We start from the raw sequence: 26,827 nt of genomic DNA on the forward strand, positions 1-26,827 counted from the left end.
AAGGTGTTGATTGTATTAAATAGTGAAACCTTGCAAGAATTTTGTGTTATAAGGAGAAACTGTTACAATGCCCGGCTGTGGTGGATGTGTATCTTGTAAACTGTAACATACGAGAGGACAGGATGCTTATGAAGCCTTAGTGATAGTGTGGCATGGTCTTACTGGGCACATTTTAATCACATCAGTTTCTAATGCTTGTGGGTGGAATGGACTTATACAGAGAGGACTATTGCTCCTCCACCATACTGATATATCTTGCGGATGCTAGAACTCAATTTCATTGGTTCATTGTTAGAACTTGATTTCATAGTGTTGCTATCTGGTAATGTGAGATTTGAACCCTTTCTCCTTCCACTCCAGTAGGTGTGCTGCTCCCATTACTGTTGTTCTGGTAGCATTTCTCGTCCACCGGGTACAAACAAGGCTTGTTTCCAGTATTCTTTAATGCTGCAACAGAAGTTTGCAATTCATCTAATACTGACACTGGCTGATTAATGGATCTTCAATATGATGAAATAGTACCTGGCTTGGCCTTAAAAGCATAGGACTGGAAGGGACCTTGCAAGGTCTTCTAGAGCATCCCTGACATGTGTTTAGAGATTCCACATCTGCCCTAGGCAGTTTATTCCAGTACTTAACTACCCTGCCAGGAACCTTTTCCTAATGTCCAATCTATACCACCCTGGCTGCAATTTCAGCCCATTGCTTCTTGTCTGATCCTCAAAGGTTAGCAAGAACAATTTTTCTCCTTCCTCTCTGTAACAACCTTTTGTGTACTTGAAAACTTATCCCCTCAGTCTTCTTCTCCAGACTGAATAAATCCAGCATTTTCCAATCTTCCCTCCTAGGCCAGGTTTTCTATCCCTTTAAGCATTTTTGTTGCTCATCTCTAGACTTTCTTCACATCTTTCCTGAAATGTGGCACCCAGAATCAGACAAAATACAGCATCTGAGGCCTAATCGGCACAGAATAAAACAGAATTACTTCCTGTGTCTTGCCTACCACACTCCTACAAGTACATCACCAAAGGTTGGTTGGTTTGTTTTAAAACTGTTACATTGTTGATTTATTTAGCTTGTGAACCTCCACATTCCTTTCTGCAATACTCCTTCCTAGGCAGTCATTTCCCATTTTGGATGGAGTTTATTTGAGAAGTTCACCTGAGACTAAATCAAAAGCCTTACTAAAGTCAACATTGGAACATCTATTCCTTCCCTTATTACCCTCTCACAGCTATTAAGTAAGTTGCTTTGACATGATTTGTTTTTGACAAATCCATGCTTACTGTTCGTTAGGCAGTCAATTTGCATACACCTTAAAGATAAAGTGATAAGTATTTGTTCCATGATCTTTCCAGGTACTGAGGTTAAACTAACTGGTCTAATTCCCTAGCTTTTCCAGTCCTCTGGGATCTCTTGCATGACTCTTTGAAGATAATCACTAATGACTCATCTCCTCAATCAGTTCCTTGAGTATGCGAAGATGTATTTCATCAGAAGGGTTGGGTGGCTTCAAGGCACCAGGGTCTAAGTAATTTTTAACTTGTTCTTCCCCTATTTTAGCCTCTGATCCTACCACATTTTCACTGGCTTTCATTAAAGTTAGATATCCAATTGCTAAACTTTTTGGTGAAAAAACTCATTTAGCCCATTTCCAGTTATTGATTCTTCTCTCCTCCTCCCCCCCCATATTGAGCAATAGGCCTACCCTCTCCTTGGTCTTCCTCTTGCTGCTTCTAATGTACTTTTTGTAGAATGTTTTCTAGTTACCCTTAAGCCTCGAGCTAGGTTTTTTTGTGCCTGGGCCTTTCTAATTGTGTCCCTATCTACTTATATTCATCTTTTGTAGGACTCTCAGTTTCAGATCATTGAAGCTCTCCTGGTTAAGCCACGGTCTCTTGCCCTACTTCCTATCTGTCCTACAGTAGAATAGTTTGCTCTTGTGCCCTTAATGTCAGAGAAGCTACCAACTCACTTGAACTGTTTTTCCCCTTAGACGTGCTTTTTATGGGATTTTACATAGCACCTGTGAGATTGGTAAAGTCTGCCTTCTTGAAATCCATTTTTACTGTGCTATTTTCTCTCCTACCAACTCTTATTTTATGATCACTTTCACCCAAGCTGCCTTCCACTGTCAATTCTCAACCACTTCCTCCCTATTTGTCAAAATCAAATCTAGAACAGCCCCTCCTTGAGCTTTCTCTACTGTCTGAAGTAAAAATTTGTCTCTAAAACATTCCAACAACATATTGGACAATCTATACCCTGCTGTCTTGTTTTCCCACCATGTCTGGGTAGTTGAAGTCCCCTATCACCACAAGTCCTGTGCTTTGGATGATTTTGTTTATAAAAAGCTGCATCCACTGCTACTTGGTGAGGTGGTCTGTCGTAGACACCTCCCCCCCCCATAGTCTCTGGGTAAGGATAAAATGAGTACAAACAAGTCTATTTCCATGTCAACCTCACTTCAAGTGATTACATTTGATGTATAAAGCAACACCTCCCTTTTTTCCTTGCCTGGCCCTTGTCAGCAGCAGTACCCTTCTATCCCAAATTTCTAGTTGTGTATTACCCCACCAACGGGCTGTGATGCCACATCTGTCAGTTCTTTTAGTAACTAGCATTTCTAGTTCTTCCTGCTGATTCCCCATATTTCTCCCATTAGTACACAGACATTTCAGATCTCATCTCTCCCTTATCCCTGTAGTAAAACTCCCTTAGATTCTGACCCTTCTCCCAGGTCTCCATGGTTTTTACTTACCTGTGGGGTTTTGTCTCCTGCCACCACCAATCCTAGTTTAAAGCTCTCCTCACAAGGTTAACCATTCTCTATCCAAATACACTAGTCTCCTTCAAGAGGTGGACCTCATCTCTGCTTAGTAGGCCTTCTTCCTGGAAGGACATGCTTTGCTCAAGGAAGCTGAAGCCCTCCTGGTGACACCATTCTCACAGTCAGGATGTATCAGTCTCTGTGCTCCTGGCTCCTTCACCCTTACTATCAGAGCTCTAGTCACTTCTCGTCTGCTCAGGGTAATACCTTGCAGTATCATTAGTGCTCACGTGGATGAGTACCAGGGGACAGTGGGCAGGCCAGATGATCCTTGACAATCTCATGGGAAGGAGGCATTAAAGCCTGTTCCTCTGTTAGCCACACTAACTCAGACTCAAAGTTAACCCTTTTTATCCCAAGCCCTTTGTTAAAAAGGGGGCATCAGCTACTCTTAAGAATTAAGTCTTTGGGATGGACAGTATATTAGACCACTTCCTTTATAACATGTCAGGAGTAGCTATTCTAACCAAGCATTTTTTGCTATTAATCTGCATGTTTTAAAATCTAAACCATATAGATAAAGTTAATACACTGCTTACCTTAAAACGAATACAGCAAAATTAGTCATTTATTTAAAAAGAAACATTACAAATAAGTGTGCAAAACAAATTCAGTGATTAAATACACATAAAAGCAACATGCAAACTTGACATCAAAATCTGCATAAACGTTAGTCCTTAGTCCATTTTATTACAACACTAAAGAAACTTGCCAAATTTAAATAGTTTGCAGCTAAATAATCTCAAGAGTGAACTAGGACTTCAACTTTGAAGCATTTGTGAAATTAAAGCTGAGGCATCTTATGACTATTCAATTTATGCCTCATGCAATTAGTGCTTGTGTTCTATTTACCCTTTTTCTTTAAAAAATAAGGGTGTGCCTTATTTCCAAAAATCAATGATAGAGTTGCTGATCAAATAGTGAGAGAAATGGGGTGGAAATTGATGCAAGTCAGTTTACAGCTGTTTGATTTGTCCTAATTTAGTGCACCTAGGCAAATACCATTGAATATAGAAAAGTATGCAACACTTTTCAGGTTTAGAGTCATTACAGGAAAGTGTACTTCACCACCTACTTTAGACTATGTTAAGTGGTCTGTCAAGTCTTCTGGTTGAATCACAAAGATAGTTGATACTGTAGAAGTAATCCACTGTAACTGTTAAACCAACTTAAATTTTTACCTGGAATGGGTGTTTCATTACAGACGAAGCCTCCTCTTCAAACATCAACTTCATTTGCCAACAGTATCTCTCTAATTTATTTCACATGCTGAGTAGTGGTTAATTACACCAGCAGTGCCTAAATGTGCCTTTGTGTCTAATATATACAGTTTGGCACCACTGAAAGTTACATTAGTGCTGATAGTTAATTCAACTTAACCAAGAACGTGTGTACATGACTGACTATCAATCTATGGCCACAAGACAACTGCACCACCCTCCAGAACAGAGGGCAAGTGCAGTTTAGATTGGGTTTATTATAGCCACCTGCATTATTTCTTCTCATCTGCATATTAAGAGGTTTGAAATGGGAAATAAATTCCTTATGTTCTAAGGCAAGCTGCTGGTATAACTTCTAGTTACCTAGTATTTACAGTTATTTCCTGCCCCCACAGAGCGGTTCAGTGGAAGTGGTAAATTTCAGGCATCACATTACATATCCTTTCCTGCAGTTTGTACAGAAACACCTCGTGTGTGTGGCAGGCACTCATTTGCACTCTAATTTCACAGTTTAACTAAAAAGAGAAACCTTGGAGGCACAAACTGTTGAAAGCCACTTCTTGAAGATTGAGGAGTTGACAGAAACCCAATTTTTTTTTTTGAATATTGAAGAAATAGCATGAGAGTTTAACAGAGGCAGAAGTCCCCTACATCAGAGCTTGTTCTGCTCATGTTGGGCCTGGCTTCTCAATGAGGTCTGTGACACATCTTGATCAGTACTGGACATAGATACAGTCCTTCTAAAGAAGCAGAATAATCAAGGCAGTTCTTTGACCCAAACACTTACTTCCTCAGGTTAGTCAAAGCTTGTCATCAGTCATTTCTAGAAACTGAGCATAGACATCCCTTGAGCATTCCCCTTTTTGGTTGAATAAGAATTTGTAGTAGCTACCATCTGCACATATTGCTGAAACAAAAAAGACATTTAAGTTTTGCAGCCGAAAAAGTGCTAGTTAGCTCTCGTGCATTACTTCATTGTGCGTTCTGAAGTAACTGTTCTCAACCCACTAGAACACATCCTGTTGAGCATTAGTCTGGCTGGGAGCCTGGAGAATGTTTGTGCTAACCAGCAATCAGTGCAAGGAGACTGAAGTAACAGTGTTTTGCTGTTTGCTCAAAGCCCACATTATTGATCACACGATCTCACACACACACACTCTCTCTCTCTCTCTCTCTCTCTCTCTCTAGTTCTCATTAGAGACAGATCCTATGCCAGCCTCAGGGCCTGGCCCATTATGAAGGCTTGTTTGCTCACTTTTCCAGACTGGGAGTGCAGACAGCATTCTCACTCCCTCACTTGCAGCTGTCACCCATGATCCCTCCATCTGACTAAAGACAGACTGACAGGCTCCACTATCTTATCTAGTCATCCTCTTCAATATTTAATAAAAAGCTTCCATCAGAGCTAAAATACTGGTTATTCAGGGAAGAGCTTGCTAGGGCTTGTTTTTCAAATAGAACCTTTGTGGAAGTCTAGATGACTTACCTATGACAGCATTTGGCTCTGTTCCAAAGGCACAAATGCACGGAGAGCCTGAGGGAACCTGAAATTTGGAAAAACTCCATTTGGAACTGAAGTATTTGGGGAGGAAGCTGGCTGAGGCCAAACTGAAAGAAGAAAAAGATGTACATAATATCCATCACAATTATTCTGCTGCCACTTCCTTGACTGTTATGGTACAAACCCAAAGACAGACCTCTCTAGCCCAGCAGAATCTGTCCCCCCCAAAAAAAGTAGTACCAGAAACTTCATGAGCTCCACTAGGGACTTCATTATTACTATAGATTTTCTTTGGAAGGCCACTCAGTGTTTTTTAGGTGACAGTATAAAACTACACTATATGGATACCTTGGGTTTATCATCTTCTTCTCTTATGCATGCAACAGACCAATGATTACTTGTCAGTGACAGTGAACTGACTTTGTCTCACTAGATTGGGGGGGGGGCGGGCCTTCATTTTGAAATAAACATTCTACCCCTGGCCCCAAGTTGACTAACACATGCTAGCAAGACTGTTTAATATCTACAATTTAAAAAAGGTTCCTCCATTCTGTAGCCTACCTAGACTGCTTGTTCCTTTTGGGGTCTTCTGCAGCAAAAATATGCACTGTGCCATGATCACTCGATACACAAATTAGGGAAGCATCCTGATTGAAATTAATGCTATAGAGAAATAATTGCAACAGATTTTTAGTCAGTCAGTCAGTCTTCATACACCATAGCAGCTTGATTAGCAAAATGTGTGTTTTATTTAACCTAGTGTTTGTTAGATAGAAAAAGGAATACTTAGCATTTCAAACACTAATTAGGCCTAAATCAGAATGAGGTGGTGCACACAACCTGAATTTTTTAAAGGGACAAAAGGAAGCTAGGCTAGGCACCTTGTGCCTTTGCCACAAAGAACCACCGGGAAGATTTTTCAATCTCTGCCCAAAAAGATACCAGCCCCATCAAAATATGGAGAAAGTACATTTCTTCACAGAAAGGGGAAACAAAATTAAGCTTACCAGTAGATGTTAGCTGCTTGTGAACCTCTTCGTAGCTCTTGGATTAAATGCCCTGATGAAGTATCAAATATTCTTATGAGGGTCCCCTTGAAAAGTAATGAAACATTAATAAAAATGAAGAAACCTTTAAATACCCCGTATTCATACAGTATTGCAAACACATCCCATGGAATCCCCAACAGCCTGAAGCACCAGTATCTTGCTAAAAATATCAGATCCTAACTGATTTGTGTCCAGATTACTTTTATCCCATTATGAACTGGAGGATCCTTCATAAAGGTTATATTTTTTAAAAGATCTGAAAGCACTGGCGTCTTCTCACACCACTGGCATCTATTTTATGGCATGGTGCCTTGTTTGCACAGTGTCAGCGGAACTACTTAGTTGTGTACAAACTGTAACGTTCCAAAATGTTACTGGAGTCCTGACATTGGTTTACTGGAACATGTTTCCAATAAGGTGTACAAACATTCCAACTACTGTCTCACGTTCAGACAGGCCCATTGACAGCAATCCCAGGGCAGAACAGTCCCATCCCACCTCTTCTACCAGCAGCCCCACCCACATTTCACCCCCGCTCTGCCCCCTCCCCGCTCAGTCCCCTTCCTCTCTTCCACACTCCCTCTTCCCCCAGGTGGTGACCATGAGGGAGGGATATGAGTTGGGGAGAAGAGGACAGACAAGCAGCAAGTGACAGCAGGGAGGCTGGGCGGGGCCCAGGGTGGAGTGTGGATGGGGCCATGGGTGGAAAAGGCCTGGGCCCTTTCAAAATTGCGAGGCCCCTGGGCAATTGCCCCTTTTGCCCCTCCTGTCGATGGGCCTGCATTCAGAACTCACCACCCCCAGTCACTATTGTGCATATTTCTCAGTTAAACCCAAGACCAGTCAACATGAAGCAGCATAATCCACAAGTTTAGTTTTACTGTGTCACAGAATGTTCTGGAAGGATTCCAACTACTGTTGTGCAAGCTAGAGTTTCTCACACCAGCTAGCATCAGGAAATCCCCATTGAACTAGCACATTTCAGTAAACCAAGCCATCCAAGAGCCCCAGTAAGAAAGTCAAACCACACTCCCTCAGAATGCCACGTTCATGTAAACATCATATTTGAACTGGTCTGATATTTGAGACCACCACATATACAATAAGACAACTCTTCAAAAAATGGGAAGAACTAGTGCTAGTTGCTTTGTTTTTAAGTAACGGTTTCATCTAATGGAAGTCTAGTACACAGAACGGTCACTTGAGAACCAAGTTCCAGCCCACTTACAGCATGCATTTATTCATCATATCCCACATCAGTAAAGGATAGATTAATTTGATAAAAGGAGGCTAACTTTGTAAGGAATAACTTTTAGACAGTGCTAATAGGCTGTACTCCATAACCAATGTAGTTTGAAATGGTTGCCTGACTTATCAATCATTCATGACAGTGCCTGAGGTAAGGACATACCGCCGTTATACAGAAGGATTAGCTACTTAAAGGTTAGGAGCGATGCTGTGGGCCTGGAGGAGAGAACAACAGTCCACCCTGGCCTCCAGTCGATCACTACCACTTGATCTCACTCTGTGTCCCCTGTGGCTTTTAATTGCGGTCATTCTCCCGCCCTTTAGGAACAGGATTAAATTTTTAATCATTTTAAAGTTGAATATAATTTAGGAAAGCCTGCCAGATTTTTTTTTTTTTTTTTTTAAAGCATTTGGCAATACAACCAAAAAAGATACTAAAAAGACAGTTTGATTACAACTTGGGTTTGAGAGATTATTTCAGTTAAAGGATAGGAGGGAAGGTAGCAAAGAATAGAACTAGGATTTGGCTTTTCATTCCCCCAGTTTCTCTGAAGTGGAGTTCACCAGCAGACTTCATTTAGTCTACCTGCCTTCTTCATATACAGAGGGCCTTTTGTCAAGCACTCTTGCATTCTCTCTCTGAAAGAGCACTCTGCTCTTCAAAAGAGGAGATATAATTAAAGAGCAGCACACTGCACAACTGGGAGCAAAGGTGGAAATATGTCATAGTGTACAGCCAAAGTGTTCAAGAACAGAAGCTTGAGGTTAGGATCCTAAGTCTGTATTTAGGAGCCTACTGGTGAAATTTGAGTGCCTAAGTGAGTGTGGAGCACAAATAAACGACTTGAAAATCCCATCTCTGCGATGCCTCACTGTGGATCTAGGACCTTAACTAAGCTCCTGTTTTTTAAAGTGTCCATGCAAAGTTAGAACTACACACTACCATCTGCTGAAAAAGACGTCCCTCGACATCAGCAGCACGAAAAGAGTCCAGTGAAAGTCTGCATCCATCCGTCCTTCTTTACTGGCTAACTTTAGAGAGCTTTTGAAGCTTAACTCATTTAGGCGCATAAGTCCTATTGATTTTCAATGGGAATTGTTCTGAGTCACTTAGGTACTTTTGGAAATCCCCAATCAAAAATTATGTAAAGGAAGTAATTAGCTGAAAGTTATTCTGATTGTGATACCAAATATTAAAACAGGATGGACAAATAGGTTTATAGTTCTCCAGTCCTAGATGTTAGAAAGGCTTTACAATGAAATGGTGACTGTCCTCTAGAGCAGAGCTCCTTGTGTGTCACACCAATGAAAATCCACTGGTATCCATATGGTAGTAATTGCTAAATTATGCTGTTCCAAAGGCTCTGGTAGATCTGAAAAATCTTTTCTAGCAATGCCTAAAGCTTGGGAAACGTTCAAGATTTCAACATGGAGCTCAAGTATGTTCCTGGATCTGAAACTAAAATCAAGTTCTAGCTGAACTCAAGCCACCAAAGACTAGATAGTACAGCACCTGCAGAATGCCCTCCCTTCCAGAAGTGAGCTTATTAGTCAACAGTTTGACCATGTAACATATGAGACAGTTATACTGGGCTGGGGGCGGCGGGGAAGAAATACCACCAAGTACAGGTTTGTATGTCCATGTACAAGAGGGGGAGAGATAGTGGAAAAACAACAATCTTCTGAATCTTTAGGCTCAAGGAAATGGTCTTTCAGTAAATCCACTGATTCCTTAGAAGTAAATTCAGAGTCTAGTATAGTAAACAGAGCCTGCTTTTGATTCAAAAAAGCCAGATTCAAGTCCATTGGGTTACTGAATGAACTAATGTCTCAGCCCAGGGCTATTAGAGTTATGTCAGATTTCCAAGAAGTATCCAGTTTTCATCAGGGAACAATAAAAAAAACCAAATGGGAAAAAGTGCGTGTGTATCTGTCTCAGTAACTAGGTTCCTTAAGACTTAGTATCCCAGTAATTACAGTATCACAAAGCATTTGGTGCAATTAACATTAGGACCACATACTAGGTTCATAAATATAGCTAGAAGTATTAGAACATTTGATTATTTGCTTACTTTTTCTGATGCTGTTGCAATTCTTGTTCCCTGCAGGTTTAAAGCTATACAGCTCAAGACTCCTTCATGAGCTGGTATGTCTACAGGAGGTTTTTCTGTATTAGCCAGATCCACTATCTGCACACGTCCAGTATGTGTTCCAGGGAATGCAAGAAGGGAATTATTACTATTTGGACAAAGGACACAGAGACCTAAAAACAAAAATTGACAAAAAAAAAAAAAAAGTAGCAGCAATTTATTTTCAAAGCCTTTTAAAAAAAAAAAAAAAAAAAAAAAAAAACCCAGCCCAGCCCAGACAGACTAGTACCTACAATACACAGCAATAATTTTAACAAAGAAATCCTAAATTCACATCTTCAGTTATTAGAAACACATTTCTTAAGTTTGCTGCATTAATTGAAGACAAGAAGTTTCTAATATCTCCAAATATAATGCAGTATTAAATCGAGTACATATATACAAGCAAATATTTTGATTTTTGCTAAATAGGAGCATAGCAAATTAACAGAGTTTGATCTCTGGGACCACAGTTCATCCCCCAGTACAATCAAGGTAGCCATGTTCTGTCTAAAAATCTGGACATTTTCAGCAAGTAGCTTTACGGGTTTGATGTAACAGCTACTGTAAGGTGGGCCAAAGAAGTGTCAAGAAAATACAGCTTTGCCAAAATTTAAAAACTGTGTAACAAGAAATATTTTTAGAATAAAACTGAAGTTGGAGCGGCAAAATGAAAGTCTCACACACAAAGACAAAAACCACCACACCAGTTAGCTTCAATTTGGTCAGTTAAATCCTAACAAGTAAGTTGGTGAGAGTCACACCAATAGGGCAGAAGTGCATTCTGTGACGGGAGAGAAAAAAAAAAAAAATCAGGAAGGTGCAACAAGGATGAAGTTAAAAAAGAGGAAATCCTCTAATTTAGACCTTTTGGCCTTTAAAGTTGGTGCAACGACTGTGCAATTAAATTACATCACCTTGCACACTTGGACAGAGCTATGCGCATGAGCGCGCGCGTGCGCGCACACACACACACACACAGGCCATGATCCAACTAATATTTATATAGCATGCGCCACACTTGGGTACTTAATCTGAAAAGCTCAGCAGTGATTTAAGAGCGCTTAGTTCTCCAAAACACTGAGGAGTATGTGGAGAGACTGTACTACAAACAATACCAGTGTTCTACAGATTAAAAGGAATGGTAAATAAGCGCTGTCTTCTTAGTAGACACAAGGTGGGTAAGGCAATATCTTTCATTGAACCAACATCTCTTGGTGAGAGAGAAGGATTTTGAGCTACACAGAGCTCTTCTTCAGGTCTGGGAAACGTACTCCGGGTCACAGATCAATACAAGGTGGAAAAGATTTAGTAGAAGCAGTTAACCTTGAATGGTCCTTTAGAATGTGGGTTAGTTGCCCATCAACACTTCCCCAGCTGTAGGGCAGAAAGGAAAGGGAAAAAAAGCTAGGGGTGGGTTTTAGTGGCTATAGATTATTGTAATAAGCCATAAATCCAGTACTTCTAATTCAGTCAATGTATTTTAGTGTCAAGCAAAGTTATGAATTTAAGATCCCAGGTACATCTTTTGTAGGTGTTTTTGTTTTGTTTTTTAAAAAGGAGAAGAACTGAGAGGTCAGCTATAGAGGAATCACTTTGTGGAAAGTGTTCACCCACAGGTGATATGGTGTCTTATTTTTCTGTGCAAGTCCATTCGAGCATGTAGTGATTGTCTCATTTCACCCACACAGTTATTGGGGCATTTAGTGCCGTGGATGACGTATACCACATGTTGTGATAGGCATGTGTAGGACCCATGGAGCATGAAAGCTGTGGTGTTGGGGGGAAGGGGGGGGGGGGGAGTGTTGATCATAGCAGTGGAAATATGTCTGCAGGTTTTGCATCAGTTCTGGCAGGGTCTGGTGCTGCTTTGAGTTGGTGTGTCCTGGGATGTGGAGAGCTTGCTTCTGAGGAGCTTCGAGAGGTTGTTTTAAGGCCAGAAGAGGAAGTTCAGGAAAGATTTCTTTCAGGATGAGGTCCCCATGGAATATGAGTTGTAAATGCTTAATTATACCGCACATGTGTTTCAGTGTGGGGTGATAGGTGACAACTAGGGTTGTGCGGTCATTAGAGGTTTTATTTCCCTATTGAAATAGGTTCTGTCAGTGTACATAGGTGGCCTGTTCCACAACATCTTTTTAGTAGGAACTATTCTTGATCATTAGTATTCTGTGCTAGAAACTACACCCATTGCAGAGCACACAGATCTATAACTTTACAAGTACTATAAAGAAAACAGCAGCAGCATTTTTCTTTGACAAACCAAACCCACATATGATAAAACGGTAAGTGAGAGAGCTTTCCTGCAACAAAGTATTATGAAGAGTTGTGAAATAAATTTTAACCGTGCAACAAAAATATCCCAGAAGGGATAAGTCATTGTTAAATGAAAGTAAACAAACTGAAAGTGAACAATAAAGCAAGGAGTTTGAACTAGATGACTAATGTAATGGTAAAAATGCAACAGACTCAAAAAGAGAAGAGTAACAAGGGCCAAAAAAAGAGCAACTACCTTGCCCCACTTCATGTACACCACTAACCTTTAGGGTTGTAGCAGGTTTCAAAGACGTGCAACTGGTGGGGATTGTGTGTGAATGTGAAAACTTTAATCATGGAGTCCAAAACTACCACAATTCTGAAACAGATAGAAAACATCTTCTCAATCAAGGGGGGGGGAAGAGGAGGAAGAGACGGACACGACGCATACATGCACGCATTACTATTAATGCAGTTATTTTAATTGTACAATGCCTTCAACATACTTTGTTTATTCCACTCTTACCCTCCCAACCAACAGTAACTGCAGTTCCTGCACAGCCACTTTAACCCACAGCCATAACAATTAATGAGAGATAAAATAGATGGGCTCCAGCTGTTCACAAATTCAAGCATAGGTTCCTGCTACTGACCAACAGGAACTCCCTCAACATTCTTCTGTACATGGCAAAGCCCAAAAGTATCAGTTGTAAGACACTATACACGAACCTCCTTGAAATCTAATCCACTCACCCTTTAAAAGGCTTGTCCAAAAGCCTCATTTTAAGTAGATTTCTAGTTGCTGACAGATGCTTTAAAGAGTATCCTTCCATAAACAGCTGAGAGTATCTCAAAACAACTGTATACATAGCAGACAAATAGCACCTTGCACATGGAATAAATTTTTAGTCATACCTACCTATCTCTTCGCAATTTAACTGCTTTGACTTCTGTTGAAAATTCTATTTCAATAACTGTCTTCTTTTTCAGATCATCCCAGATCATCACTAAAATGGTGAAAAAATCCCATCAGAACAGCAGTAATCTTTCATTTCAGATTTCTAGAAAGTTTCAGAGAATCTCTTCCTAACTGGAAAGCACTTATACAAGTTTGATAAAGTTACAGGAATGGATAGTTGTTGGACATTGGTCCTAGTTTTGTATTCAACCTGGACTTACATCAGTGGATGGCTGCTTTTTCCCCCTAAATTAAATAGTAAAGAATTGAGCCAGAAGCATAATTGTCAAAAAGTATTACTATAACTAACATCTCAAGTGTTTCCAGAGTGCTTTACCAACTATGTATAAAAGAACCAAAGAAGAAAAAAAACACAAAGAAAAGAGAAAAAAAATCACTTTACTCATCTTTGAAATGCAACCAACTCTGTAGTGGAACATTGCATCTGTTTAATAGTAGACACCAACATCATCAAATATACTTTAGGATAGGAAGTGACTACAACCAATTGAAACCACAGAGGATTTATGTAGCTAGAAATTATTTATGGAAATACACAACCAAGACACTAGGGCAAACGGGCAAAAATGAAAAGCAGTCAAGACCCCCATTGTAAACACTATCACCTCCAGTTCTCCGGTGAATTCTAAACACCAGTGGAGTGGTTCAATATGAACTGAAATAACTACATGTGCTGAATCAAATCACTTACTGCATCACCATGTTTTCTCTTTGGAGGTCTCCCATCAACAAATTAAATGGACCAGAGCTGCTTAGCTTGCTAGCTAAGTAGGTGGTATAGTTGCAGATTACAATACAAAGGCTAACACTTCAAAAGAAAACTTAAGATGTGGGACCTGAGGGGCTTGGTTGACAAGACAGTCTTTCACTTCAACTGCTTTGAGTAGGTATATCCGTGCTGATGGTTTTAATCAGATTAAAGATATATCAATGCAAATAGCTGAAGTTGCAGCAATTATGATGAAATACAGGCCACTTCACTGCTACCATATTATGAGATTTCAATGTAACTTGACAGTGTCAAAAATAAAAAAACTCCTACTAATGCAGCCCAATATTCTATTAGCCTTCTTGGCAACCAGGGAACACTGCTGACTCACATCCAGCTTCTTATCCACTGTAACCCCCACTTCCTTTTCTGCAGAACTGCTGCCTAGCCCATCAGCCCCCAGTCTGTAGCTGTGTATGGGATTCTTCCATTCTAAGTGCAGGACTCTGCACTTGTCCTTGTTGAACCTCATCAGATTTCTTTTGGCCCAATCCTCCAATTTGTCTAGGTCGCTCTGTACCCTGGAAGGTAGGGATAGGATATCTACCACTCCCCCTAGCTTAGTGTCATCTGCAAACTTGCTGAGGGTGAAATCTACCCCATCCTCCAGATCATTAATGAAGATGTGAACAAAACCAGCCTCAGGACCGACCGCTGGGGCACTCTGCTTCTGACTGGCTGCCAGCTAGATATGGAGCCATTGATCACTACCCGTTCAGCTCAATGATCTAGCCAGCTCTCTAGCCATTTTTTTGGTCCATTCATTCAACCCACACTTCTTTAACTTGCTGATACATACCAGTACTTGCATTAACAGTGCCTGTTATCATTTCTGTTCTCTAACTGGATGACTATTACTATTAAATCACAACTAATCAACGGTTTGAAATCAAATATGGATTTGCAGGGAACAATCCATAGTTAAATTCACAAGTAGTGTGTAAATACTTTTGGATAATTAATAAGTTTTAGGAAGTTATGATTCACGAACATTTTTAAGCTAAATTCAGACAGGGTATTTGCTCACATCTCATTCTCCAATGCAGTGATATTCAGACCTCAGTGATTCAGGAGCCAAATTAGTGATCAACATTACCTAAAAGAGCCACAGTTATGTGAATTCATTGTTTCATTTACTATAGATTCATATTTGAACAGTATAAAGACAAATATTTAGTTTATATATTTATTTTATTATCACAGCAAAATTATTGACCAATTATTATTTTATTAGCTATAACTGAAACATAGCAAAAACATCCTGATTGGTTAATAATTAAATCATATTGTTTTAACATCACATGCTGCGAAGAGCTGCAGGAGACACATTAAAGAGCCACTTGTGGCTCAGAAGCCTCAGTCTGAGTATTACTGCTCCAATGGCTCTGGGGAAAAGGAGCGGTCTCAATCCAGTTCCCAATATCCAGGTGCTGGTAGTCTCAGCATATAAATCAAAGATAGAGACTGAACTTTTACTATCACATATAGGGGTGGTTCTCCCAGATAAGTGAAGCACCAAAAGGGAATAGTATGGGGGAAGCCTGTACTGCCACTGTTCACTGGGCTGTGGTTAAAGAAGATTTCAATCTCAAAGACCATCAGTCAGGCACCCTTTCATGATCTACACATTAAACACAGTAATATCCAAGCGCTTATGATAAGCCTGCCTTCTACTATACACCTCTCAGATATGGGGACCACAGATAGCTTATTCCATAGCGATATAGATAAAGGGACTCTTGCAACACTCTGTAGCTAAATTTAGTGTCAGTTTATCATTGCTTTAGTGTTTCTCTAGACATTGTTTAACAATCAAATTTTGTTTTGAGAGTATGTTGAAACTAAAGTAAACAAAGTATGATCTAGGGTAGCTCCTGCCCACTCAGTGGAAACAAAATTCTCTAGCATCTCAAGGAAGAGAGGGAGTAGTTAGTGGACAGTGAAATAAGGTCAGGGAAATAAGAGCTGCAGTCCTCCTCCAGAGAAGAGCCATAGAATGGCTTGCTGAAAGACCCCAGGGATACAAGGCATTATTACTCTTTTTTTTTTTTTTTTTTTTTTTTTTTTTTTTTTAAAAAGGATGATGATATTGATGTGAAAAGCTAAGGACTAGTCAGAACATCCCATCTCCCCACCCTTAATGTATTTCACATACACACAATAGTAACTACTTTGTCTGAATTTAATTCAAAGTGGTAGTGACCCAAAGAATATAGGTGCCATTCTCAATCCTTCGTAGGTTTCTTTACAGTTTATTTTCAACACAGATCTTAGAAAGTGATGAGCAAGACATTCACCAAGTAAAATGATGGAGAAAAGAGCCACAGGTATTCCAGAGTTAGCCTGATCAAATTAAGCTCTGGCATGAGCAGGCACAATTCCCATTAGCTAAAGAGGAAGATGCATATCATTCATTCAATTTAAATACTCAAAATCAACTGTAGGCAAGTTGCAACACACACACACACACACACACAAAGACAATACCCAGACTTCCAGGATTCTACAAAAATCTAATCTGGGGTTTTTTGTTGTTGGGCACAGCACAGATGCCGGAAATACCTTTATGAAATCTATTCCTTGGTGCTCAATACTGTACCTTTGTTAGGTGGGTATTTTGGCTTTTTTCCTCCACCAACTAATGCTAAATAGTTGCACCGAAATAACATTTCAACATGGCCAACACCTCCTTCTAGAAATTCTGTAAAACAAAATGGAAATTTGTAAAAACATACTCTGCACTTAATTTCACAGCAGAATGGGTTTCAGACAGCATTGGAACATTTTCTCCTTTACAGAAAGTGTGGCACTTTTAGGATTTACTAGAGAAGTGCAAAATATGGCTGAGGTCAAGCCCATATTAAGAGACCTTTTCCCTTTTATTGCAATGCCACAAGAAAATACTTCAGTAAATGACTACAGCTACTCTCAGTTATCTACACTATAGAAAGATACTGTGTGGAGATCTTCTCCTGTTCCCCGCTGGATACTAAGACGGTCAGAAAAAGAGTAATTACTCTTATCTAGAACAGCTTTTTTAGCTCTGAAACCACACGTTACATTTAAAAAAAAAAAAAAAAGGAAATCCAAAAAAACAGGACCCTTAGCTATTCAAAGATGTTCCTCCCCCAGGAATGGTACAGAAGCATACTTTTTAAAAATGGAAAAGAGTTACTCAGTTATGGTATGTACACATCTTTATGATCCCATTAAAATTAATTTTCCTTTTATAGTACATTAATCCACTTCTTGCAGGCAACAAGAAAGAAGAGAGTTTTTAGGAAGGATCTGAGTGAGTGGCTTAATGAATATAGATTAGGTAGGCATGCAATGCTTACAGGCATTATTGAAAAAAGCAGAGGAAATGAAGAGGTATCAAGGCTAACATCACAGGTGCTGGGAGAAGAGAAAAAGGGCAAAGGTACTTGTCACTATTTTATGCCATTCCTTCTTTGATTTTTCTCTCAGTTTATGCAATAAAAAAAACTAAACTAAAAGTAAAACTATTCTGGTCAGCTTCACTTTTGGTTCTCAAATTTTACCATCCTTCCCTAGAGTCCCCAGGGGCAAAAATGGAGCTATTCTTAAATCTCACTCTGGGCACAGTGAGCTCTATGGTCACCAATATCTGGTGGAAGGAAGTTCCATAGTTGTAAGGTAGCTGCTCAAAAGTTCAGCCCCCTTCCCCGGCAAGTCTCATTTTCAGAGCTGTTAAATGTGGAGACTGGAGCCAGTAAAATTAAGTACAAAGCCCTGGTTAGTATTAATAGTGTTACAAGTGCTTCAATTCAAATAAACTGTGAAACATTACTTAGTATATGGAAGGATACATATGCCATTTAGAGTGTTAGTAAATAGTCTGGGGCAGGGCACAGAAAATCAGGATCTTGACCTGGATCTATTATTGGACAAGTAGCCAGCACAGCATGTAAAACAATGGGGTGGGAGGGAAATTGTGTTCAATCTATTTTGCTCCAAAGATGAACCACCAACACATGCACATCCATCCGGAGCTTATTCATGGCATTCAATTCCATCCTCAAACAATGCACCAGATGGATTAAGATATGATGAATGCTTTGATCCCTATGGTTAGGTCCAACAGGAAGGAACTTTTAGCTATAAGTGCTATCTGAGTATCCAAAAGGAGGGGTCCAAAAGGGCATTTTAGTCAAGAATCACATTGATGGTCAGTGGACAAGTGCCCTAACCTGACAGTTCTACTTCGAGTGATTGCTCATATCCATTCCAATATAGGTGAATGCGCGCCCCATGCAGTGGTTCCCAGAACTTTTTTCCCCTTAGCAAGCCCCATAGGGTCGGCTTAGGCGCCTCCTGGAGTACTGCGCTCATGCTGTGGTACATAGAACGCTGCCAACCCTGCGGGCCCTCAGTTCCTTCTTTCCGCCTGTGACGGATCCTGGAACGTCTGCCTCTTGCTCTACGCAAGTAGCATTCCCTTTGTATAGCATTGTATTTAGTTAAGTGACCGTTTATTAGTGTTAAGTAGTATAGTTGTTAGACGCTAAGGAGTGCAACAAGCGCCAATTTTGATGGTGCGCCCAAGGGTGGCACTCTTACCGTCCCGTTGGATCCAACCCTACTGTTCGCCCACAGACTAAGGCCGTGCTACACTGAGTGGCAGAACATCACCTCGGACCGCTGGGTCCTCAGTGCACTACGCAGGGGCTATGCCCTTCAACTAACGGCCTTCCCCCCCACACTCTCCCCCTACCCCGTCCCTCTTCTGGTACCCCTCTCACGAGCAACTCCTCATACAGGAAGTGAACTCGCTCCTCCTCCTAAGAGCTGTGGAAGAGGTTTCCCCGCAGGAAAGAGATTCTACTCACGTTATTTCCTCATTTCCAAAGTGAAGGGGGGCCTGAGGCCCATTTTAGACCTCCGTCATCTGAACAGATTTATCAGGTGCCTCAGATTCCGTATGGTCTCCCTAGCCTTTATCATTCCCGCTCTGGATCCAGGGGATTGGTTCGCTGCCCTTGATTTAAAGGATGCTTACTTTCATATTTCAATCCTTCCCGGTCACAGAAGGTTCCTCCGGTTTGTGGTAGCTGGCTCGCACTACCAGTTCTCGGCCCTACGCTTTGGCCTTTCGTCCGCCCCCCAGGGTGTTCATGAAGTACATGGCGGTCGTGGCAGCCTACCTGCGTCGCAGAGGGGTTCAGATCTTCCCCTACCTGGACGACTGGCTGATCTGGGGCAAGTCCAGGGTCCATGTGAGGAACAGCCTGGAACTTACCTGCACAACATGCACCAAACTGGGGCTGCTCATCAACGAGCAGAAATCAATTCTCACCCCGGTGCAGCACATAGACTTTATCGGGGCCACCCTGGACGCCTCCCAGGCCAGAGCCTTCCTCCCACAGCCTCACTTCAAGGCGATGGCTGCCATAATCCATGATCTTCACAGGTCCCCTACGACGACAGCCAGGCACTGCCTTCAGCTGTTGGGACACATGGCGGCCTGTACGTACGTGGTGAGGCTGGCTCGCCTCAAGCTCAGGCCGCTCCAGGCATGGTTAGCCTCAGTGTATGCACCAGCCAGGCACTCCCAAAACAGGGTAGTCATAGTTCCCACGCAGGTACTGACCTCCCTGGTATGGTGGAAGGACCCAGGGAAGGTGTTGAAAGGAGTCCCCTTCAGGGACTTGGCACCCTCAGTAACCCTAATTACAGATGCTTCGGCGTGGGGGGCCCACATCAGCTCCGACCTGAGCACCCAGGGGCTCTGGTCAGAGGAGGAGATGAGTCTCCATATCCCATATCGTCTGGGAGCTCAGGGCAGTCCGGCTGGTCTGCAAGGTGTTCCTCAGATTCCTGAGGGGCAGGATGGTGCAGGTCCACATGGACAATACAGAGGCCATGTTCTATATGAAGAGGCGGGGGGAAGAGAGGGTTCGTTGGCCCTTTGCCAGGAGGCCATCCGACTTTGGGACTTTGCGGTGAGGCATGACTTCCACGTATCTGCCCCTCAGTTCCTGGGGGTCAGGAACGATGAGGCGGACCACCTCAGCAGGTCGTTTCTACCCCAACATGACTGGTCTCTACACCCGGAGGTGATAAGTTTTATCTTCCGCAAGTGGAGTGTTCCCCAACTGGACCTGTTCGCGTCGTCCTGGAACAGGAAGTGCCCGAGGTTCTGCTTGCTCCGGGGTCGCGAGCCAGGCTCCATTTCCGATGCGCTCCTAATAGAATGGACGGAGACCCTCATGTACGTGTTTCCCCCCATTCCGCTACTGCCCAAAGTCCTCTTGAAGATCAAGAAACACAAAGCAGACATCATACTGATCGCCCCAGCCTGGCCGAGACAGCACTGGTTTAGCGTGCTGCTGGATCTGTCCATCGCCTCGCCGCTGCCGCTCCCAAGGCGTTACAACCTGCTCTCCCAGGACCAGGGCCGCCTGCTGCACCCGGACCTGGACTCCCTCCACCTGACAGCATGGAGACTCTCTGGTTGACAGAGGGAGAGAGAGCGTGCTCGGCGCAGGTGCAACAGGTTCTGCAGGGCAGCAGAAAACCTTCCACTCAGGTGGTGTACGAGCCAAGTGGAAGCGGTTCACCTGTTTGGCGGAGTCCCGGGGAATCCCACCGAGCTGCTTGCCCATACAGGCAATCTTGGAGTACCGGCTCCATTTAAAGCTCCAGGTCTAGCACTGGCCTCCCTAACGGTGCATCTGGCGGCCATCTCAGCCTTCCACCAGCCGATGGAAGGGAGGTCATTATTCTCACACCCCATGTCCGTCAGGTTCCTTAAAGGGGTGGAGAGGCTGTACCCACAGGTCCATGACCTGGTGCCTCCCTGGGACCTGACCCTGGTCCTCACCATGCTGACAGGACCCCCTCTTCGAGCCCATGACTACATGCCCGCTGCTCGTCCTCTCGTGGAAGGTATCCTTCCTGGTGGCCATCACATCGGCTAGGAGGGTCTCCGAGATAAAGGCGTTGACCTCGGAGCCCCCCTACACAGTCTTTTATAAGGACAAGGTGCGACTGAGATCCCACCCGGCATTCCTGCCTAAGGTGGTGTCCCAGTTTCATTATAACCAGAGTATCTTCCTCCCCATGTTGTCTCCTAAACAACACGGTTTGGAGTAGGAGCGGAGATGGCACTCGCTGGCCATGAGATGAGTCCTCGCCTACTACATCGAGCGGACCTGACCGTTCCGGAAGTCGACGCAGCTGTTCATGGCCGTGGCAGACCGGATGAAGGGCTCACCCATCTCCACCCAGCGCATCTCCACCTGGATCACCGCCTGCATCAGGACCTGCTACGAGCGGGCTAAGGTGCTGCTTCCAGGAGCTGTTTCGGCGCACTCAACCAGAGCTCAGGCCTCATTGGTGACCTTCCTGGAGCGAGTGCCCCTACAGGATATCTGCAAAGCAGGTACCTGGTTGTCGGTGCACACCTTCACATCCCACTACGCCATCGTGCAGCAGGTGAGAGGACGTGGGCTTCGGCAGGGCCATGCTGATGAGAGCAGCTCGCCGCTGACTCCTACCCACCTCCAAAGTATGGCTATTTAATCACCTATATTGGAATGGATATGAGCAATCACTCAAAGTAGAAAACAGGGTTACTTACTAGTAACTGTTCTTCAAGATGTGTTGCTCATGTCTGTTCCACAACCCACCCCCCTGTCCCCGCTGTCGGAGTCAGCAGAAAGAAAGGACTGAGGGCCCGCAAGGTTGGCAGTGCCCTATGTACCGTGGCATGAGCGCGGTACTCCAGGGGGCACCTAAGCCGACCCTATGGGGCTTGCTAAGGGGAAAAAAGTTCCGGGAACCAGTGCACGGGGCACGCACTCACCTATATTGGAATGGATATGAGCAACACATCTCAAAGAACAACAGTTACTGGTAAGTACCCCTGTTTTTTGGGCAGTTCCCCAATATGGATTGTCCGCTTACCACTATCATCACTGCTGTCTTGCGCAGATTAAGCTTCAGCTAGCTGCTTTTAAACCAGGTGTCTCTCATATTCAGCTACCAGGAAACCAGTACGATAGTGCTGTCTATGTTTAATGTGAAGGTATAACAGCCACTATACTTGAAGGCAATGTTGAAATGTGAAAACAATGTTGGATTATATGCAATTGAAATTTACAGACAGCTGTGGAGAAGCATATGCCACCAACAAGACCTTCAGGACAGGAGATTTGGCAAAGAGACCTCTTCTTTGGAAGTCTCAGCCAGAAGACGAATGAGAAGCAGACAGCTAGGTTCCAGAGAAAGGGAGGAAATGGAGTTAAAGAAGTTAGGTCACAGATGGCGGTGAACTTGCTGAAGGCAAAGCTGGAATTCCAGAGGGAGCAGAAAAAGAAGTGGAATCAGAAAGGCTAGGATGGGACAGATTAGAGAATGTAGAGCCTGAGGGACGGGAAGTAAGATAAGAATGACAGGAGTACGGGTATATTCAGCAGGGATGAAATTAAGATGGATGACCTACATCCCTCTTTGGGCAACTAAAGGATGTGTGGACTGGAACCAGATACATCTGCACTACTTTAAGTTAGAAGAGCATGCTTAAGAAAGATGACTGGAAAAGCAGTGAGGTTGTTAGGAAACCCCTGCGCCTCACTGGCAGTCAAACGCGGGAGCGGGAAGCAGGGAGAAAGGCTTATATTTGAGGTACAGAAAACACCACTCCTTTCAGAACAGATGTGGCCTGGCTCACGCCACTGGTTAGAAGAATGGGTTTCACTGAAGTTACTGTTGACAGTTTTAGTCTTGACCCAGACTGCATATGGGCTTTAACAGAACCACCAAAGCAGTTTTTACATGATGATAGGATCAGGCAGGGAACAAAACAAAACAAACACAGATTACAACCTAGTCCTCTAGCCAGTTGATGTGGAGGTCTCCTTCTAAAACACACCCCAACCTATTGTTTAGGCTGTGACTTTTAGAGGGCTGCCTGAGTTCTTTCTGTAACCTACACTTACAATGTGCTGTTGATCCGCTCTTGTGACTAGTCCACAGAGGTCGGAGTCTGCTACTAGCGTCAAGCTCACATACCTGAGTCCTTTACTGCCTGAGCTAACAGACTATCAGAAGTTAAACTGCTGACCTAGAAGTGGCATGAATAAAACTCCCTTTGGAAGCAGTGTAGCCCTCCTTGGCTGGAAGGGAAGTCATTGGACAAGGGCTCAATGCAGGAAGAACGTAATCCAGGCAAGAATCCTTCAGAAAAGATAAGAAGGTTGGATTTTCAAAACAGAGCTGGCATAGAAAAATGAGAAAACATCTCACCTTGTTTCTCTTTTTCTTTGAGAGGATCTGCATTATAAACTCTGAATCCATTTTCCATTCCACATGCAAAGCATCCTAACACACAAAATGGAAAAACAAAAAAAACAAAAAAACAAAAAAAAAAGCATTAATTATGAAGTAAATGCAAAACAGAGTAAGTCAGAGGGCTGGATTCACTATTCAAGAGCTTTATTTCAGTGAAATTTATTTAAAGAAGAATGTTGGGTATCTTTAGTAGTTCAAAATAGAAAATATAAATGGAAATTGTGCAAAGGGGTTTTTTCCACTTAGTTTCATGGTTGGCAGTTCCTGGTGTTTTGTTTAAACAGGTGGTGAAGAAACAATGGACGGAAAGGAGATATTGTATCACATAGGAGGCAGTTTGATCATGAGTCAGTTCTGTGGAGAAGGACATCACAGGTCTGGTGTATTCTCGGTGAATCTTACCCTCCCCAGTAACAGCTAGCACAGAAAACCCATATACTCACTTCATGTACTAACAGGAGTCCTATTTCAAATATTTAGATTCCTAATTAAAACTTCACTAAATTGTCTTACATGTTCGTTCCTGAAATAAGCAAGAATAGCTCTTTATCTTTCATGCTTTCAAGTCCCTTCCAGGATAGTATAGTGAGAACTGAAAGTCCATCAGTTGCAATTAACTATGGGGAATTAGATCAACTGAACTTTTAAACTAAAGAGTTCATAATAAACAGATTTTACAGATCTCTGACCAATTTTTTTTTTTTTTTTTTAAAGTGTAAGTAAAGGATTGGGTCATGCAGAGTTCTTGGATGCGGGAGGAGAAATGCCTTTTAATAGATTCATTCATACTCCCCGTGTCCGAGTTCTTCTGCTGTTCTATTTGTTTTAAAATTAGTAAGTACTAATAGTGCTACTCCTCACAAGTAAGTAGTGAGTCATACTACCTGCCAGTTTTGAATTAAGCCAGAACACTCAGAAGTCATTAACAAGCATCCAGATATGCTAATTCTTGTGAATTCAGAGATTGCTATGGAAGAAATTAACTTGATAAAAAACAAATACAGAATTTAAAAGTGAGACAAGACGGGTGAGAAGAGCTCTGGGTTGCTCAAAAGCTGGTCTTTTTCACCAAGAGAAGTTGGGTTCAATAAAATATATTAATTCACCCACCTTGTCTTTTATATCCTGAGCCCAACCCAGCTACAAACACTGCAAACAATAATTTACAAGTGGCATCTCAAAATCCATAAAGAACATTGATTCAAGGGCACAAATAATTAGAAAAAAAGTTTAATTTTATTCCTATGCAATGATCTGAAATTTTTTAAAACCCCTTTTATACAAAACTTGAGAACTTGTTTGCTAAGTATCTATTGATAAGGGTTACTCCAAAATAATAAAAGCTTAAAAATAAGGATTCTCTCAGGCTCTGAGTTATAACCCCAAATTAACAACCTCAAAGCTAGAAACTTCATGTCACACTTTCCTTCTTCAGCTTGCCAAACCATTTGCTTAGATCCCTATGTCAAATTGTTTCTGCACATCAAAATATCCTGATTGTTGGGTAGCTGAAAGGCAGACAAACCCTGGAAAGAAGGTTCAGACTGCACTGGGTTCACAGTTTGCTCACTCTTGTAAATTCTTAATACCAAGTAGATACAGTTTTATTACAGACAAAAGTGCATATGTTTATTATGAACCTACATAATAGTAACATGAAGTAACATATCCCCAGAATGAGGATGATATCTGGTACTCTAGATTATGCAGTATGAGCAAAATATATGCAATGAAGCACCTGAATGGTGCCAAGGACATTCAGAATCTTGTGATTATGTATTATCAGTTATATACTAGGATAATTTTACAGAACATGCTTTTAAGATTAAGACATACCAGATATGGCACATTCACTAAAAAAAAACAAATGGATTAAACATTTTTATTTTTCCTTAAAATTTTAACTAGCTTGCATCAACAAGTTATCAACTTCAGGAAAGCAATTTGTTGAGGATGGGCACTATCCTGCATTTGTATACAAGAGACTTTCCAGGTCAGCAATCAAAAAGTACTGGTATATGAAGAAATCTCTACCCCTGTCACAGAGGACTGAAATACTGCCAGAATACTGAAGTAACCCAATAGCCTATTAAGTTGTTTCAGTCTAGGCCATCAAAAAAAGTTTCAGAGGGAAGAGAGAGAGAGGAGAATGACATTAAGAGTTTTGCTGAGAAGTTTGAATACCTTAAAGAACCCAGTTATTTAACACTTCATTCTCTTTTCCTCTGTTTTATTGCCACCTTACTTGAGGAGAGAGAGTTTCTTCTCAAATATGACCATACACCAGCTTGATTATTTGGAGAGGGGCCATTCTACCATGAACAGGATGCAAGTTTGAGAGCCTCCTTAGGATTCCTGCTGACTGAGCTCATAGAAAAACAATAATTACAACAGGCACACAGCTCCACTCATTGATGTCAGAAGGTGCTTTGCCACCGATTTCCAATAGATGTAGTATCAGCCTCTTATTTTGCAAGCACTCAGTCAGCAGACCCTCATGGCAACATAAGTGACTACCTCTACACCTGCTTTCAATACTAACAAAAATCATCTCCCAAGAATAGAAGAGAAAGGCCAATTAATTTATTCACAGGCACTGATGTAGTAGTTTGTAGAGCACAACTTCATATGAGGCAGATTTTTGCTCAGCCCAATTTTCTTTAAAGAGTTCTGTACGGGTGTGTGTTCACACATGGAGAAGGGCAAATGGTTAATACTACCAGTCAGAAGTCTTTTTTATTGAATATAAACTTTAAATGCCTCAATTCAACACGTTAAAGCATCTTTGTCAAGCTAAATCCACAGCTTCATTTTGCTATGTGTCATTAATTCACAGAATACGTTGAGCTGACAAAGCAAATAGTATTCCATGGGCTGCAACTATGGGGCTAATAAATTGATAATTTATCTGACAAACCTTACAATTGACTCTCTAAGGCGCTGTAATTATTTTTTCCCCCAAAAGGGGAAAATTCTCCAGTGTAATGGCAATTGTGTAAGGTGATATTATTCAAGAATAATCAGCTCTCAACCAGGAGACTATATTTATGCTATTTAATTTCCTTTCTATAAGAGGCTCACTACAGAATGACTGACAATATTTCCAGTGTACTTTGGTGGTAAAATAATGCTTTAAAAATTGTTACATACTAAAAAAGCTTTTAATTTTTGCTTCAATATTAATGATATACCAGAATTCTATAACAAACTCAAACAGATTGTACGTTAGCAGATATTAAAATTTGCTATAATGCTACTGCATGTTTTCTACAAAGGTAGACTCCCCAGGGAAAGGGCATTAGAAGGAAAGTTCAGACATTCCAAGGAAACTTATCTTCAGTATATTGTGTTCAGTTATGTCTACATTGCAGCTGGGAGCATGCCTCCCAGCCCAGGTAGACAGACTCCCAATACTTTTGCTTGGGCTAGCTCACTAAAAATAGCAACATGGACATTATGGCAAGGGTAGCAGCTCAAGCTAGTCACCCAGGCTCAGACCCAGAAGGTCTCGAGTGGGCTTGGCCTTGGATG

General features: G+C 41.9%; 1 protein-coding gene across 2 annotated transcripts in view; it reads right to left on the reverse strand.

The window, feature by feature from the left end:
* Window positions 1-3,380: 3,380 nt before the first annotated feature.
* The window catches only part of WDR45B (WD repeat domain 45B), a 29,119-nt gene continuing 5,672 nt past the window's right edge, over window positions 3,381-26,827 (reverse strand). For both annotated transcript variants that reach the window (XM_067547694.1, XM_067547693.1), the window contains exons 2-10: window positions 23,252-23,326; window positions 16,581-16,682; window positions 13,153-13,240; window positions 12,518-12,612; window positions 9,921-10,111; window positions 6,559-6,644; window positions 6,113-6,214; window positions 5,537-5,658; window positions 3,381-4,957 (exon numbers count right to left, since the gene is read on the reverse strand). In XM_067547694.1, the coding sequence (XP_067403795.1) occupies window positions 4,851-4,957; window positions 5,537-5,658; window positions 6,113-6,214; window positions 6,559-6,644; window positions 9,921-10,111; window positions 12,518-12,612; window positions 13,153-13,240; window positions 16,581-16,682; window positions 23,252-23,309 (951 nt within the window). In that variant the 5' untranslated portion in view covers window positions 23,310-23,326 and the 3' untranslated portion in view covers window positions 3,381-4,850. The remainder of the gene's footprint in view (window positions 4,958-5,536; window positions 5,659-6,112; window positions 6,215-6,558; window positions 6,645-9,920; window positions 10,112-12,517; window positions 12,613-13,152; window positions 13,241-16,580; window positions 16,683-23,251; window positions 23,327-26,827) is intronic.

This window comes from Emydura macquarii, unplaced genomic scaffold, assembly GCF_026122565.2.
Source record: "Emydura macquarii macquarii isolate MOO-44397 ecotype Brisbane River unplaced genomic scaffold, CSIRO-AGI_Emac_v2 contig_1230, whole genome shotgun sequence".
Taxonomy (NCBI): Eukaryota; Metazoa; Chordata; order Testudines; family Chelidae; genus Emydura; species Emydura macquarii.